The 16,272-nt window shown below is 48.3% G+C and overlaps 1 protein-coding gene across 4 annotated transcripts in view; it reads left to right on the top strand.

The window, feature by feature from the left end:
- PPARGC1B (PPARG coactivator 1 beta) overlaps positions 1-16,272 on the top strand; it is a 132,698-nt gene that overhangs the window by 101,277 nt on the left and 15,149 nt on the right. For all 4 annotated transcript variants that reach the window (XR_009547178.1, XM_060180912.1, XM_060180910.1 and 1 more), the window contains exons 3-5: positions 6,918-7,139; positions 10,580-10,699; positions 14,593-15,712. Coding sequence is in view for 3 of the 4 variants with exons in the window: in XM_060180912.1 (XP_060036895.1) it covers positions 6,918-7,139; positions 10,580-10,699; positions 14,593-15,712 (1,462 nt within the window). In the remaining variant the exon portion in view is untranslated. The remainder of the gene's footprint in view (positions 1-6,917; positions 7,140-10,579; positions 10,700-14,592; positions 15,713-16,272) is intronic.

Consider the following 16,272-nt stretch of genomic DNA (forward strand, 5'->3'; position numbering starts at 1 on the left):
GCATGTGTTGTTCTGCTACTCATGAAGCTTCCCCTGCATGGTGCTCCTACATGTTGACCGGGGACTCAAATGCAGATTCCCGAGTATGGTAAAGTGTGCGCTCCGAGGCTTGGAGAGACCAAGTCGTGTGCCTGGGGTGGTCTGCCTAGTGGGTAACTGAATAGATAGAAACCCAGCCATGTCTGCTCATGGCTTTTTTGCCACAGCGACTCCATGCTGGTCTCTTAGCTACTCTCAGACAAGAATCTAGTCATCTCTCTTTTGCTTTTAAGATATTTTGATCAATATGAGAGAGAGACCCCCAGGGTATCACTCTGGCATGTGCACTGCTTGAGGTCAGACTTGGGGACCTAATGCTTGAGAGTTCAACACTTTTTTTTTTTCAGGGTTATCACTGGGGCTCGGTGCCTGCACCACAAATCCACTGCTCCTGGAGGCTATTTTCCCCATTTTGTTGCCCTTGTTGTTGCCCTTGTTGTAGTTGTTATGGTTGTTATAGCTGTCACTGTTGTTGCATAGGACAGAGAGAAATGGAAAGAGGAGGGGAGAACAGAGAGGGGGAGAGAAAGACACCTGCAGACCTGCTTCACCACTTGTGAAGTGACCCTCCTGCAGGTGGGGAGCTGGGGGCTTGAACTGGGATCCTTATGCCGGTCCTTATGCTGGGCGCCATGTGCGCTTAACCTGCTGCGCTACCTCCCAGCTCCCAAGAGTCCAGCACTTTATCCACAGCACCACCTCCCGGACTGCCATCTGACTTTTTAAATGTGGAATCTAGAGGTTCTTGAGAAGAAATGATACCACTTTGCTATGGCTATAGATGCTGCAGTCTCACCCTCAGTGAGCCCTTGGCCAGCCTCAGGGGCATGTGAAGCTTGGCGTTTCCTTTGAGAAGTACCCCTATATGGGCTAATGTGGCATCTGGGATTGGTACCAGAGTATAGCAAGCTCTTTGTACATGTTAGTGTGGCTGGGGGCATGTAGCATGGAGGGTCAGGGATGAAATGGTGGAAGGTAGTTGAAACGAGTTGGGGGGTGCTTTTGTGCTCACTCTTCCTGCCTCAAGCTGTACTCCCCCACCAAGATGGTTTTGCCCGTCTGGCGAGATCATAATAATAAAACAACAGCAGACTGGGTGCCAAATGTTGTGCTGGCATGTCAGAAACACCGTCCCAGACAGTCCTGGCAGATTTCATCCTTCTAGAATGTTTGTGGTGCTACCTCTGTGAGTGAAGCCTGGTGTTCAGTCCAGAGAGGAGCCTTAGCCTGGATCCGTAAACACAGCAGCCAAGGGACAAAAAGGGAGAGGCTGGCCACAAGCAGATCGAAAAACCTGGACAGAGCCTTCTGGCAGGGCTAGAGGATGACATTACAAAGAGCTCAGGGGGAATGATAGGAGATAAAATGAAAAGTAGGGAGGTGGTACAGTGGCTATCGTACTGAACTCAAGCATGAGGTTCTGAGTTCTGCATCACATATACAGTGTGATGCTCTGATTTCTCCGTACTTCTTTCTCTTGTTAATAAATACATGTTTATTTGTTTCTTAAAAAGATACCCTGGTTCTCTCTTATTAATAAATACATATTTAAGGGGCCAGGTGGTGGTCACCTGGTTAAGTGAACAAGGACAAAGGTTCAAGCCCCTGGTCCCTACCTGCAGGAGGAAGCTTCACAAGTGGTTCCTTCTCTGTCTCCCCCTCTTCTCTCAATTTCTCTCTTCTCTGTCCACTAATAAATAAATAAAGTATAAAACAAGGGGTAAAGAATGGGAAAGCTATCAGGGGAGGGGATGGGATAGGGAGTTCTGGTGGTGGCAATTGTGCGGAGTTGTACCTCTCTTATCCTATGGTTTTGTCAATGTTTCTTTTTTATAAATAAAAAATTAAAAAAAAAAAGAGGTTGGGCAGTAGCACAGTGGGTTAAGCACACATGGCGCAAAGCCAGTGTAAGGATCCCAGTTCAAGCCCCCCCGGTCCCCCACCTGCAGGGGAGTCACTTCACAAGTGGTGAAGCAGGTCTGTCTGCAGGTGTATCTTTCTCCCCCCTCCTGTCTTACCCATCTCTCTCGACTTCTCTCTGTCCTAAATACATCAATAAAAACAATAATAATAATAACCACAACAATAATAAAACAAAAAAGGCAACAAAAGGGAAAAAATAGCCTCCAGGAGCAGTGGATTTGTGGTGCAGGCCCCAGCAATAACCCTGGAGGGAGGGAAAAAAAAAAATATATATATATATATATATATATATATATATATATATATCAAAAGTTAAGAGGTCAGTTGGCCCAGATCCTACCATATTGAAGAATGAATGTATCCTAAGACTATTCTAACATATGAGCAATTGCCCATTTCATAGGTGAGGAAAAGGAAGCTTAGAGAAGTTAAGTAACTTGCTTGTAGTCATACAGCCAAGAAGGATCAGGGTGAAGACTATCTGAAGAGTCCCTAATTAGCCCTTATACAACCTTTGCCCTGAAGACTGTCAGTCCTGGGCTTTTGTTCTGGTTCCATTTCAGGACCTTCCTAGTTTATTTAAACAACTGAAATGAGTCCTGTGCTCTGCTGTGGAGTGGGGTGATGTCAGAGGGGCCCAGCTTCCAGAAAATGCTCTCAGGCTATAGAGAGCTGCTGAGTGTAGTGGTTGTTGATTTGTTTATTTTTTATTCTTTCATTTTTTGGTCATCTCTTGGTCATCTCTAAGGTGTCACTACTTAGGGCTTACTTTCAGATATCTGGAGGGAAAGAACACACAGCACTGAAGCTTCCTTCAGTGCAGTGAGAGGCAGGCTTAAACCTGGGTTGCACACATGGTAAAGAGCATCTCACTATCCAACAGAAATATGTTGCTGGTCTACATTTATTATTAAAGACTTAGTTATTGGTCTGGGAGTGGTGCATACCTATCACTATGCTCAAGGACTTGGACTCAAGCCCCTGCTTGCCACCGCCTGTAGGGGAGATGATGCTTCACAAGCGGTGAAGCAGGTCTGCAGGTATCAATCTTTTTTTTTTCTAATATTTATTTATTCCCTTTTGTTGCCCTTGTTGTTTTATTGTTGTATTTATTATTGTTGATATTGATGTTGTTGTTGGATAGGGCAGAGAGAAATAGAGAGAGGAGGGGAAGACAGAGGGGGAGAGAAAGATAGACACCTGCAGACCTGCTTCACCGCCTGTGAAGCGACTCCCCTGCAGGTGGGGAGCTGGGGGCTCGAACTGGGATCCTTATGCCGGTCCTTGTGCTTTGTGTCACATGTGCTTAACCTGCTGCGTTACCGCCCGACTCCCCAGGTGTCTATCTTTTTATCTTCCCTGCCTCCCTTTCCAATTTCTTTCTGTTTTATCAAATAAAATAGAAATTAAAAATAAGCAAATTGTTTGTAAGACTTATAAGAACTATGGTGGTTATTTTTGGGAGGTGGGAGTGTGGGGATACAGAACTTTGGTAGCGGCATGTAGTATGGAACTACACATTATAAGCTTATAATCTTGTAACAAACTATTAATAACAAATAAAATTTTTAAAAAAGAAGATAAGTGAAAAATAAAGTGCACCATAAATAGAAAAAAAAAAAAAAAAGAAAGAAAGAAAGAAAGAGAGAAAAAAAGAAAAAAATGGCTTCCAGGATCAGTGGATTCATAGTGCCAGCACTGAGCACCAGTGATAACTCTGGAGGCCAAACAACAACAAAAAGCACTTAGATGTTGAATGAGAGGGAGAGTGTGGGTAGAGAATATGCAAGGCCAGAGCATCGCAACGTTTTGGCTTAGATGGTGCCTGGGATTCAACCTGGGACCTTAAACATTCAAGTCCTGCATTCTGCCACAAACCACCTCCCTAGCAGAGAATTGGGGTGTGTGTGTGTGTGTGTGTGTGTGTGTGTGTGTGTGTGTGTGTAGGAAGGGGGGAGGATGGGAGGCACACCTCTTCCACATAGATAGTCCAGTCCCTACCCTTCAAACACTTACTAAACCACTATCAAGCCTCAGACCAGAAGGCATAATCCTTTCAAGTGACTAGGACTCTGGCCCCTGGTCCCTCTCCCCTGTGTGTGTGGCCTGTTCCCCTCCACACACCTCTATCAGGTGTCCCCGTTCCCCCCCCCCCAGCCCTATCACAAGCCTGGTCGGGGTGGACTTGTGGGGATCTGAGGCATATTGCCTTGTGTCCCAGCCATGTTATAGTCAAATGGCATTGTTGCTATGGAAACAGACTGGGAGCATGGGGAACAAGCTATCATTACAGGGATGGGGTGGGGGTGTGTGTGCAGTGACAGCACCTTCCACCCACTGTGAACCCAGTCTTAGGCCCCAGGCCACCCCAGGCTCTGTGCATCAGTGGAAGCTCAGTTCCAGTGTGCTCTGTGGCCTTGGCCAAGAAGCCTGGCCTCACTTTGGCTCCATGTGAGAGAAGAGGAAGGAACATGAAGTAGATCAGCAGCTCATAATCTATTCGTGGGAGACTCACTGATCTTTTGAAACTCTAATGAAATCTGTGGACTGACTCCTAAGGCAAATAAATAAATAAATAAATAAATAAATAAATAAATAAATAAATAAATAAGGTGGGGAACAGATGGATTCCCTGGGTTAATCCTCCAGTTAATCTCTGGGACAGCGGAGGATTTCTGAGTGTTTCTCTAGCCGGGAGAGCCTGGATTCTGCCCTTTGCCCTGTGTTGTCTCTCTCAGCCACACAAGGCCCCCAGAAGGAAGCCTGTCCCTTCAGATTTCTTACAGACTCCTTCTCCTGGGCTGTAGCTCAGCTCAGGAAGGGGGGGGGGGGTGCACCGCATCTATTAATAGCCCTCCTGCAGCTGATTAACTCTCCATTAATTTGCACTCCATTTCCAAGCTGAGCTGGGAGAACTGAGCTAATAGGCTCAGAAAGAGGAGAGGGATGATGTATTACCTTAGGGTGTGCACATGGGCAAGAGCTGCCTCTCTTTCCAGTCTGGGCTAGGTGTCCTGTCCAGCCCTAACTGACTGCCCTTGAGCTGGAAGAAGCCTGAGAGGGCTGAGGAGAAGGGGCAGGCCTTTTGTCGTTTCCTTTGAAGATTTATTCTGTGTATTACACAGAAGTTTCACATGACACACACAGAGAGAAGCCCGAGCGTCGCTCTAATGCATGAGGTGCTGGGGATTGCACCGGGACCCTCAGGCATGCAATTCGAGAGAGTTTTTATTCTTACTTTACTGGATAGAAACAAAGAAATCAAGAGAGAGACAGAGAGACACCTGCAGCACTGCTTCACTGCTCATGAGGCTTCTCCCCTGCAAGTGGGGAGCTGGGGCTCAAAGCTGGGACTTTGTGCATAGTAACATGCACTCAACCAAGTGCACCACGCTCCCTCCTCACACACATACACCAAGTTGTTTGGTTTTTTTTGACCAGTTGGGAGCTTGGTGAGGTCTCTGCCGATGTGTATTCATGGTAGCACCCTGCTGGGGCACAGTAAGCACCCCCACACCCCTGTGCTTTATTGTACCTGCCCTTTATCCCCCTCACCCCGATTCCAGAAAAGCATGCTTTTCTGTGGTGGCTGGGCAGCTGGTGTCCGCAGGGCATGACGGTGGGCAAGGTGTGGTGGCCATGATTGGGAACAAGAGCAAAGATTCATGCCTGACATCCCCCCATTAGGGATCCTAGGAACCTGTCGGAAGCTCATCCTGTTTCCGGGTGTTCACGGTGCTCCTGGCAAAAGGGGGAGCTCTCACTGCAGTTGGTGCTGGTGACCTCGTTTCCACACAGCTTCCTTTTGGAAGCTGCCTTGAGTCAGCAGCACCCCACCACCGCCAGAGTCCACTGTGTAGAGCATGCATCCTCCCTCTCAGCAGACGGCCCTCTGGGGGCCCTGGGCACGCAGCTGGGCATGGGAGTGCTGGGCAGAGCACTCCCATCTCTGCTTCCAGGTGTAACCTCCTTAACTAGCCTGGGGAGGATGCCAGCAGAAAACATGTGTACCCTACCCCACCTTTCTTTTTTAGATTTAAGTCTTAAGTTAGGGCCCAGGTGGTGGTACAGCCAGTTGAGCAAACATACTATGTTGCACTGGGAAGGTGCCCTGGCACGTGAGGGTGGGGTGGGGGAGCGAGGAGAGTGCTGTGGTGCTTCTCTCAATCTCTCTTTCTACTTGAATGAAAAAGTGGTTTGGGAGTGGTGAAATTACTGTAAATACAAAGGCCCCAGTCCTTCTAAAACAGAACAAATAAACTAAAACTGCAGTAAATCTGCCCCAAGGTCAGAAGGACTGATACCTATAATGTGTTACTCCCAGAGCATAGATAGACCAGCCTCAGACACTCAGGGCCTGTGTCCCAGGGAGTGGAGTTGCTGTCCTTTTTATTTATTATTGGATAGAGACAGAGAGACATTGGGAGAGTAGGGGGAGATAGATAGGGAGAGAGACAGAGAGATACCTGCAGCCCTGCTTCACCACTCTCGAAACTTTCCCCTGCAGGTGGGGACCAGGGACTTGAACCTGGGTCCTTGTGCACTGTAATGTAAGTGCTTAACCAGGTAAGACACCACCTGGCCCCAAGTTGCTGTCCTTAATGAAGGGTATAGGCGTCTTTTGGAACCATCCTGTATCCATGGTGACCTGCAGAGAAGCAGCAGAGCCAAACCTGGGACTCCTATGGCAAAATCCTTCCCACCATTACCTGCTGCCTCCTTGTAGGCTCTGTGGTGCTTGTCGTCTATAGCTCTGTTCTCAGGCATCTACTATACCAGTGAAGCTGAGATAATCTGATGGAGATCAGGATCCAAGTGGGTTGCAGGGGAGGGGGAGACATTGAGGCTACAAATGCAAAACAAGCTTCTCCCATGCAGGTGACAAGTCCAGGGTGTCCACTTACTGTGTCCCCTCTCTGTCTCCTGCTCCTTCTTTCCTGGGCTTTCCCCTCCAGATCATTGACAGTGAGAATGAGGCACTGCTGGCCGCACTCACCAAGACTCTGGACGACATCCCCGAGGACGATGTGGATGCGGGTCTGGATGCCTTCCCAGGCCTGGATGGCGGAGATGCCATGTCCTGTGTGTCCACTTCGCCTGCCCACTCCTCCGCACCCCCCAGCCCCTCCCTGGGGAGGACTCTGGTATCGGCGCCTGAAGTGGATGAGCTCTCACTGGTGAGGACCCAGCTGCCACTGCTGGTGTGACTGTGCTGACCGGGGGTTGGGGTTGGTTGCTGGGGAGGTGGGTGCACAGAAGCCAGCCTCAACTTCTGCAGGACCTCTGCCTTGTCCACGGTGGCTTTGGTTAGAGGCATCACCAGCAGCTGTGAACACTGGGATTCCCTGGGTGGCCTTTGATCAGGTGTTAAACCCTTGAAATCACCCACAGACTTTTTCCTAAAGATGATACAGAGCGTAGCAGTAGAAATCCAAGCAGGAAACGAGGCCAGTTAAAAGCAAAACCACCATACCCATCTCATAATCTTTTTCTCCTTCCCTTGAGGTAACCATGGTTACTAGTCTGTTATGTGACATTCATTTGTTACCTTTTTTTCTTTTTCTTCCCCCCTTCCCCCCCCCCACCAGGGTTATTGCTGGAGCTCAATGTCTGCTCAATGAATCCACTTGCTCTGGTGGCCGTTTTTGAATTTTGAGAGGGGAGAGGGAGAGAGAGAAAGACACCTGAAGCCCTGCTTTACCTCTTATGAAACTAACCCTGACACATACACAGGTGGGGGCTGGAGGCTTGAACCCAGATCCTTATGCATGGTAGTATATGTGTTCTACTTGATGTGCCACTGCCAGCAACCCCCCCATCACACACAGACAGACAGACAGACAGACACACACACACACACACACACACACTCCTCCTTTCTTTCTTTCATTTTTTTTTACTGCAAAGGGGCACCTCTATTATATACTGCTCTGCCCCTCACTTTTCTTGATGAACTGTGTTTTGGAAACTTTCCCAGGTGAGTACAGGCAACTGATTTTCATCCTTTTTGTCGACTGTATAATATTCCTTTGCCAGGATATATTTCTGTACTAGTCTTCCTGGTTAATGGAGAGTTATTTTAGTCACAGTCTAGTTTCTGTCCTGGCATTTTAGCCTTTACTGGCACTCCCCTCTGTGGTGTGACTGTTAGGAGAGAAAAGCTGTCACTAGTTCACTGTCTCCATGACCTAAGTCACCATCTTCCTCTCCTATCCCCCACCCCACTCTAGATCCAACAGGTTCTGTTTTTTTCCTTTTTCTTTCTTGTCCATTGCCTTTAAGCTTCCCAGGGTAGTGGGAAGCTTTTAGTGAGCACCTGCTCTGTGCCCACACTGTGGATCTCAGTGCCAAGAGTTCTGCTTCCTTTTGGTTACAGTCCCATCATGTTTCTGAGTCCCTGGGCCCAAACCTCTGTGAGCAGAGCTAATCATAATGCCTACCTTCTTGTTGCCTGTGCAGGGACAGGTATTGTAAAGCCCCAAGTTCAATTCCCAGTAATGTCGTATGCTAAGATGAAACAGTGTCTGCCCTCTCTCACACACATATAAAAATTAAAATTTACCTTTAAAAATAATAATAACGGGTAGAATGGGTGGGGGCAGTTACCATAATGGTTATGGAAAGAGACTATCATGTCTGAGGTTCCAGTGTTTTTGGTTCAATCACCCACAGCACCATAAGCCAGAGCTGAGCAGTGCTCTGGAAAAAGAGAGGGTATACTACTACTAATAATAATAATAATCATAATAGTAATCATAATAGCAATTATGAGCACATATGAACCCATATTCCACCCCCTGTCAACATATGGAAGCACCTGCAGGAGAAAGCTTCACAAGTGTTGGAGCAGCACTGCAGTGTCTCTCCTTCTCTCTCTTTTTCTATCTCTCTCCCTTGATATGAAGGGAAGGAAAAAAAAAAAAAAGGTCACCAGGAGCAGTGGAGTCCTAAAAGCACTGAACCCCAGCAAGAACCTTGGTAACTCCCTAAATAAAAAGCAAATAATAATAATAATAATAATGCCTTAAAAGTTGCCAGGAGTACATAAGGCCATGCATATAAAGCACTTATAACAGTACCTGGCACAAAGAAGCTGCTCAGTACTGAGGGACATGTCTGACACAACCACTAGTGCTAAGATACTCTCAGCACTGTTTCTGCCTGGGGTCTTTGGTTGGGGCCAGACCTCACAGGAGCAGAGAGCTACCCCTGCTGGCCACTGACTGACTCCTACACTGGAGAGGCTTCCAGGCTATACATGTGCTTGAGCACCTGTTCCAGGCCTCATGCTCAGCACATGGGAGACAGATGCTGGCTCGAGTCCCAGCGACGCCCTGAGCAGTTTTCCTTGCTTGGTTAATAACTCAGAAAGTCCACCACGAACTTACAGGGACCCATGGGTCTCTGTGTGTCTCTATTTATTATACATTGTACTTTTTGTGCAGGAGCCTCATGCATGCATAATTCAACAACTTCCTGTGGATTTTTCCCTTTTAATTTCAGATCTTTTTTTTGTTTGTTTGTTTGTTTTTTGTTTTTGGTCTCCTGGGCCCAGTGCCTGCACTCTGAATCTACTGCTTCTGGTGGTCGTTTTTCCCTTTTATTTTTCTATTTTATTCAACTAGACAAATAAAATTGAGAGGAGAGGAAGAGATAGAAAGGGAGAGAGAAAGACACTTGCAGACCTGCTTCACCACTTTTGAAGCATCCCCATTGCAGGTGGGGAGCAGGGACTCAATCCTGGGTCCTTGTGCATAGTACCATGTGCACTTAACTGGGTGTGCCACCTCCCAGCCCCCAGTTTCAGATATAAATATATACTGAAATATATATATTGAATATATATTGAACCAAAGCTTTGCTCAACTCTAGCTTGTGGTAACGCTAGACATTGAACCTGGTTTCCCAGAGCCTCAGGCATGAAAGTCACTTTATATAACCACTATGCTATCTCCCTGGCAAGAAAGCAATGTTTTAGTCATGGTAATGAGCAGAAGTACAAAAGGGAAATCTTCTAGAATCCCATATAAAAGAATAATGGTTGTACCTAACCTTCCGGAGTGTGTGTACACTTATACGCATTTAAGTATACATGTCTAATGCGTATATAGTCTAGTAAAGTGTGTACTTTCTACTTTATGTATATTTTAACATTTTTTTTTTATCATTAGAAAGAAAGAACACCAGAGCATTACCCTGGCACATGTAGTGCCAGAGAGATTGAACTCAGGACCTCATGCTTGAGAGCCCAACACTTTATCTCCTGGGTCACATACTTCCTATTTTCACAGTAGAATGGACAGGCATCACCGAGATCTGTTTAGACGCCTCAGCAATCAACAGTATTTCTCTTGGGCTATTTTAACTCTGTGAAAGAGTTCTGTTTTACCGGGAGCCTTGTGTGTATTGGTGGTTGCTGGGCAATCTGTTCTCTTCTGTCTTTGTGGATTGGGAACATGTTCTGAATTATTCCATGCCCTTGGTGTTCTTCCTATGGCCCTTGGTGGTGGTGGGGGCGGGGGGGATGTGAAGTAGGGCCAACAGAGGCAAGTATGTGCTCCCTTCTGCCTCTCTGACCCAGACTCATCCCTATTCCTCCCTCTCTCCTCTCCCACAGCTACAGAAGCTCCTCCTCGCTACGTCCTGCCCCAGCTCAAGCGCTGACACCCAGAAAGAAGGGGGCACCCCCTGCCACCAGGCAGGTTCACGGTCCAAAAGTCAGAACCCTTGTGTCAAGGTATTTCTGCACATGTCCCCAAGCCCTTTTCCCCATACACCGGCCTCGGACATGCAGCCTTCTGTGCTCAGTAAAGGCTACCAGGCTTAATCACCTTCCATTCTTGCGCCTGACAGCCTCATGGCAGGTGAACTGGGCGTGTGTTGCAGACCCAGACCCATTTGAGGTTCTCAGACAGGCCCTGAGCTCTCCCACACATTTCTGTGTTCCTGGGACTATATTAGATGCTGGGTTAGAGTAGGTGAAAGGGGGGTGCAGCCTACCCCTAAGGAGCCTTCATTAATTAATTTTATTTTATTAATAATTGACTGATCATGGTTTTTGTTGTTTCCTCCAAGGTTATTGCTAGGGCTTGGTAAGCCTGCACTACAAATCCACTGCCCCTGGAGGCCATTTTTTTTTCCCTTTTGTTGCCCTTATGGTTTATCATTGTTGTTATTATTATTGTTGTTGTTGTTGGTGTTTTTGTTGTTGGATAGAACAGACAACTTGAGAGAAGAGGGGAAGACAGAGGGGGAGAGAAAGATAAGACACCTGCAGACCTGCTTCACCGCTTGTGAAGCCACCCCCTTTCAGGTGGGGGGCCGGGGTCTGGAAGTGGGATCCTTGCACTGGTCCTAGCACTTCACGCCCTGTGCGCTTAACCTGTTTGTTTGTTATTTTAAACTGGAGCTTGGCATGTGTACAAGTTCATGAATCCCAGGCTGTTTTCCTTTTTGCAGATAGAGAGCGAGAGAGAAGACAACACTGGAGCTCCCTCTAGTGCCATGGCACCTGCTATGTGGTACCAGGTCTGAACTTGTGTCATGTGCATAGTAAGCATATGCCCTATCCAGTGAGCTACATCTCTTTGACCCTCACTCAGGTGCTTACATTCTTACTTATTTAAAAACAAGCACACACAGTGCTGAGAATCCAACCTGGGGCCTCATGCTTGCAAGCCCTGTACTCTCACCACAGCCCTGAGGCTTTCACATTCTAAAGGCATGACCTCGGGACATAAGACATTCCTGGTTATGGAGGCCACCAGAAGGGACAGCCTGAGTTTCTTTCCTGAGGAGCCACAGGGGAGTTAGACTGTGTGAAATACCAAGTGGACGTGAGCCTCCTTAGTCTCTCAGGAGAGGCTTCTGGTGGCATTATTGTTCTGTCCCCTACAACTTCCTCGCTCTTCCCAGATACTTCAGGGATTGCCACCTGCAGTGCCACACCCTCAGGAGGCCGGGGGGGGGGGGGGGGCTCTCTGCCTGTACCCCACTCCCTCCTTGTCCTGGCTGCCCCTTCACCCCAAAGAAAGCTTAGAAAAGATGTGCAAGGGGAGTCGGGCTGTAGTGCAGCGGGCTAAGCGCAGGTGGCGCAAAGCACAAGGACCGGCATAAGGATCCCGGTTCAAACCCCGGCTCCCCACCTGCAGGGGAGTCGCTTCACAGGCGGTGAAGCAGGTCTGCAGGTGTCTATCTTTCTCTCCTCCTCTCTGTCTTTCCCTCCTCTCTCCATTTCTCTCTGTCCTATCCAACAACGACAACAACAATAATAACTACAACAATAAAACAACAAGGGCAACAAAAGGGAATAAATAAATAAATAAAGAAGGTCTTTAATAAATAACTTTAAAAAAAAAAAAGAAAAGATGTGCAAGAAAGAAAGCCCTCTTAGACAGTGGGCTCTGACCAGGCTGGAGAGCAGCTGTGGGTGGGGACCAGATTGTTGTTCACTCCAGTACCTGAGTGCTTGGCCCAGGAACCTCAACTTCAGCCTATGGGCATTGGAAGCCGAGGAGATGCTCTTCCACTTTTTCCTTTTCTTTTCTTTTCCTTTCCTTTCCTTTCCTTTCCTTTCCTTTCCTTTCCTTTCCTTTCCTTTCCTTTCCTTTCCTTTCCTTTCCCTTTCTGTCTGTCTTTCTTTCTTTCTTTCTTTCTTTCTTTCTTTCTTTCTTTCTTTCTTTCTTTCTTTCTTTATTCCTTATCAGAGTTTTGCTCAGTTCTGGTTTGTGGTGGTGCAGGGGAGGGGGGGGGGTCAAACCTTGGACCTTTGCTGCTTCAAGGCATGAAAAGTCCTTTTGTGTACTCATTATACTAGCTTCCTGGGCCCCTCCCCCCTTATTTATTTATTTTTATTTATTTGTTTGTTTAGTCATCACTGAAGCTCACTGCCCAGGCTGGCTTTTCTTTTTAGTATTCATATACAAGACATTCTCTTATAGTAAAGTTTTTTTTTCCTTTTTAAAATATTTTATTTATGTTAATAAGAGAGATGCAAAGAGAAAGACCAGAGCACCGATCAGCTCTAGCTTATGGTAGTCCTGGGGATTGAACCTAGGACCTCAGAACCTCAGGCATAAAAGTCTCTTGCATCACCATTATGCTATCTTCCCACCCCAGAATTTTTATTTTTCATTTATTTATTTTTAAAAAGTAAATGCATACAATTCACTTTTTCTTTTCTTTCTTTCTTTCTTTCTTTCTTTCTTTCTTTCTTTCTTTCTTTCTTTTTTGTATCACCAGAGCACAGATCAGCTCTGGCTTTTGGTGGCATTGGCGACTGAACCTGGAATCTTTGATGTCTCAGGAATGAGAGACTTTTTCCATAAATATTTTGTTATCTTATTAGCTCCCCAAAATGTGTGTGTGTGTGTGTGTGTGTGTTTGTGAGAGAGAAAGAGAGAGAGAGAGTGTGTGAGAGTGATTTAACATTGTTTTACAGTAGGCTGATATTTTCAGATAGAAACAGAGACAGAGAGGGAGAGAGAGAAAGAGACACCCACTCAACACTGAATTTTCTCCCCATGTGGTGGGGCTGGTCTCAAATTTGGGTCCTGCACATGGCAAAGCCGGCATACTATCCAGCTGAGCTGTCCCATCTGTCCTTTTTGGAAAAAAAAAAAAAAAAAGCTTGATACATGTCACATAAAGACAGATTATCATTGAGTCTCAGTGGTTGTATGACTCCGCTGTTCCTGGGTGTCATTTCCTTAGAGAGAGGGTTAGAAACAGGGTGGTGGGGGAAGACAGAGGCAGAGGAGAAAACACTGACAGCACAACTCCACTGTTCATGAAGCTTTTCCTCCTTGCAGGTGGGGACTAAGGATTCGAACCCAGGTCCTTGCATATGGTCATATGCTCTACTGAGTGTATTACCACTTGGTTCCCCCAAAGCCATGTGTTTGAAAAATACAATTTTGGAGGGCCAGGCGGTAGTGCAGCGGGTTAAGTGTACATGAAATGAAGCGTAGTAAGGACCCTGGTTCAAGCCCCAGGGGTCGCTTCACAGGCAGTGAAGCAGGTCTGCAGGTGTCTGTCTTTCTCTCCTCCTCTCTGTCTTCCCCTCCTCTCTCCACTTCTCTCTGTCCTATCTAACAACAATGACAGCAGTAACAATAGCAATAATAACAACAACAATGATAAACAACAGGGGCAACAAAAGGGGGGAGAAAATAGCCTCCAGGAGCAGTGGATTCATATTGCCAGTACCAAGCCCCAGAGATAACCCTGGAGGCAGAAAAAAGAAAAAAAAAAATTTTTTTTCTCTAGTTAATGTGCCATGAATCTTTAGTAAGTGACTATACTCCAGCTTGAAAACCTCTCCCTAGTTCCAGAAAGACCACCCAGGCCCTCCACTCATGGTTAATCCCTGTCCCCATGCCCAGCCCTGGGAAATCTCTAATGCTTCTCCTGAGGCCTTAGTGATGGCTGTCCCTCCCCTCCAGAGATTGGGATTGACTCAGGCAGGGGGTGTCCCTGTCAGGGAGGACTGTTAGCAGGCTGGTTCTTGCTTCCTTCCTTCTTTCATCTTAGCACTGTCGGATGTCAGGCTGGAAGTTGAGGGAGGGCAGGTGATCCCTGGCCGTTCCAGTGATGGAACCACCAGTGACTGGAGCTTCTCTCCCTCTTTAGTCGGACGCCACCCAAGACAAGAAGGCCCCTCCAATGACGTCCCATGGCCGCAGCTGTACAGAACTGCACAAGCACCTCACCTCTGAGGTGGCCTGCCCCCGGGCTCATGCCCGGTCCCCACAGAGGGACCTGCGGCTCCCACCCCCGAGTCCCCAGCTCTCTCCCACAGAGGAGGAAGAGCCCAGTGAGGACTGTACAAGCCCCCGGCTGGCTCTGGCCTTTCCCTGTGACTCCCCAGCACCAAGCAGGGTGGGTCCCAGCATCCCCCCGGCCCCCCAGGAGGACATGCAGGCCATGGTGCAACTCATCCGCTACATGCACACATACTGCCTCCCCCCGAGGAAGCTACCCCCATCAGCCCCCCAACCCTACAGCAGCCCCTCCAAACAGGCCAGGCCCCGGCGCCCCTCTAAAGCCTCCTGGACTGAGTTCTCCATCCTGAGGGAACTTCTGGCTCAGGACGTCCTGTGCGATGTCAGCAAGCCGTACCGCCTGGCCACGCCTGTCTATGCCTCCCTCACACCCAGGCCCCGGCCCCGGCCCCCCAAAGACAGTCAGGCCTCCTCCGGGCACCCAGCCCAAGTGGAGGAGGTGCGGGTAGCAGCCTCACCCAAGGGTGTGGGGCCTAGGCCCAGCCTGCGCCCACTGCGGCTAAAAGTGAAGGGACAGGTCTGCAGGCCAGCCAGGTTACCTCCAGAGGAAGATGATGAAGAGGAGGAAGATGACAGAGACGAGGAAGGGGAGGAGGACGAGGAGGAGGAGGAGTGGGGGCGCAAAAGGCCAGGCCGTGGCCTGCCATGGACCAAGCTGGGGAGGAAGTTGGAGAGCTCAGTGTGTCCCGTGCGCCGCTCCCGGAGGCTGAACCCGGAGCTGGGCCCCTGGCTGACCTTCACCGAGGAGTCTCTGGGCCCCGAGGAGCCCCAAGAGGCTGTGTCTCCACGACACCTGGGTCCAGAGGCCTATGCCCCCGACGGGGCCCCAGGCAGCCCCACAGACGAGGACGGCACCCAAGACCAGCAGCTTCTACAGGGACCTCAGATCCCGGCTCTGGAGAGCCCCTGCGAGAGCGGGTGTGGGGACACGGATGACGACCCCAGCTGCCTGAGGCTCCCTTCCAGAGGTAGTCCACTTCAGGGTAGGGGCGGGCTTGGTGACACCCTATCTCCCTGATTCTCAAGCTCCTCTTTCTGTGAGGGGGTGCACTGGGCGGGGCTCCCACAGAACACTGCACAGCTCAGAGTGTCCATCATGCAAGGCTTGGGTTCCGCTCTGTGAACCAGGAGCCTGATGCCTGCCTTTAGGGAGTGTACATTTTAGTGAGAAAGCGGGGCAACCAGGAAATCAACCAAAAGGGAAGATAGACTCAACCCTTGAACAGGCTGAGAGTTAGGGGTGCCAGCCCCTATTTTGCCCAAAATCCCCATATCACCTTTTTTTCCCTTGAGAGTGATAGGGAGGGAGAGACAAAAACGAAGGGGGAATACCTGCAGCACAGTTCCATCACTTGTAAAGCTTTCTTTCTATAGATGGGGACCAGAAACTTGAACCTCATCTGTGTGCCCTCTACTCAGTGAGCTTCCACTTGTCTATAGCCCACCCCACCCTTTAACTTTGATGGTCTCCAAACATAACTGTTAGTACCATACTTTGAGCAAAAAGCCTTGTCTTTTTTTGTTTGTT

This window comes from Erinaceus europaeus, chromosome 2 (assembly GCF_950295315.1).
Source record: "Erinaceus europaeus chromosome 2, mEriEur2.1, whole genome shotgun sequence".
NCBI lineage: Eukaryota > Metazoa > Chordata > Mammalia > Eulipotyphla > Erinaceidae > Erinaceus > Erinaceus europaeus.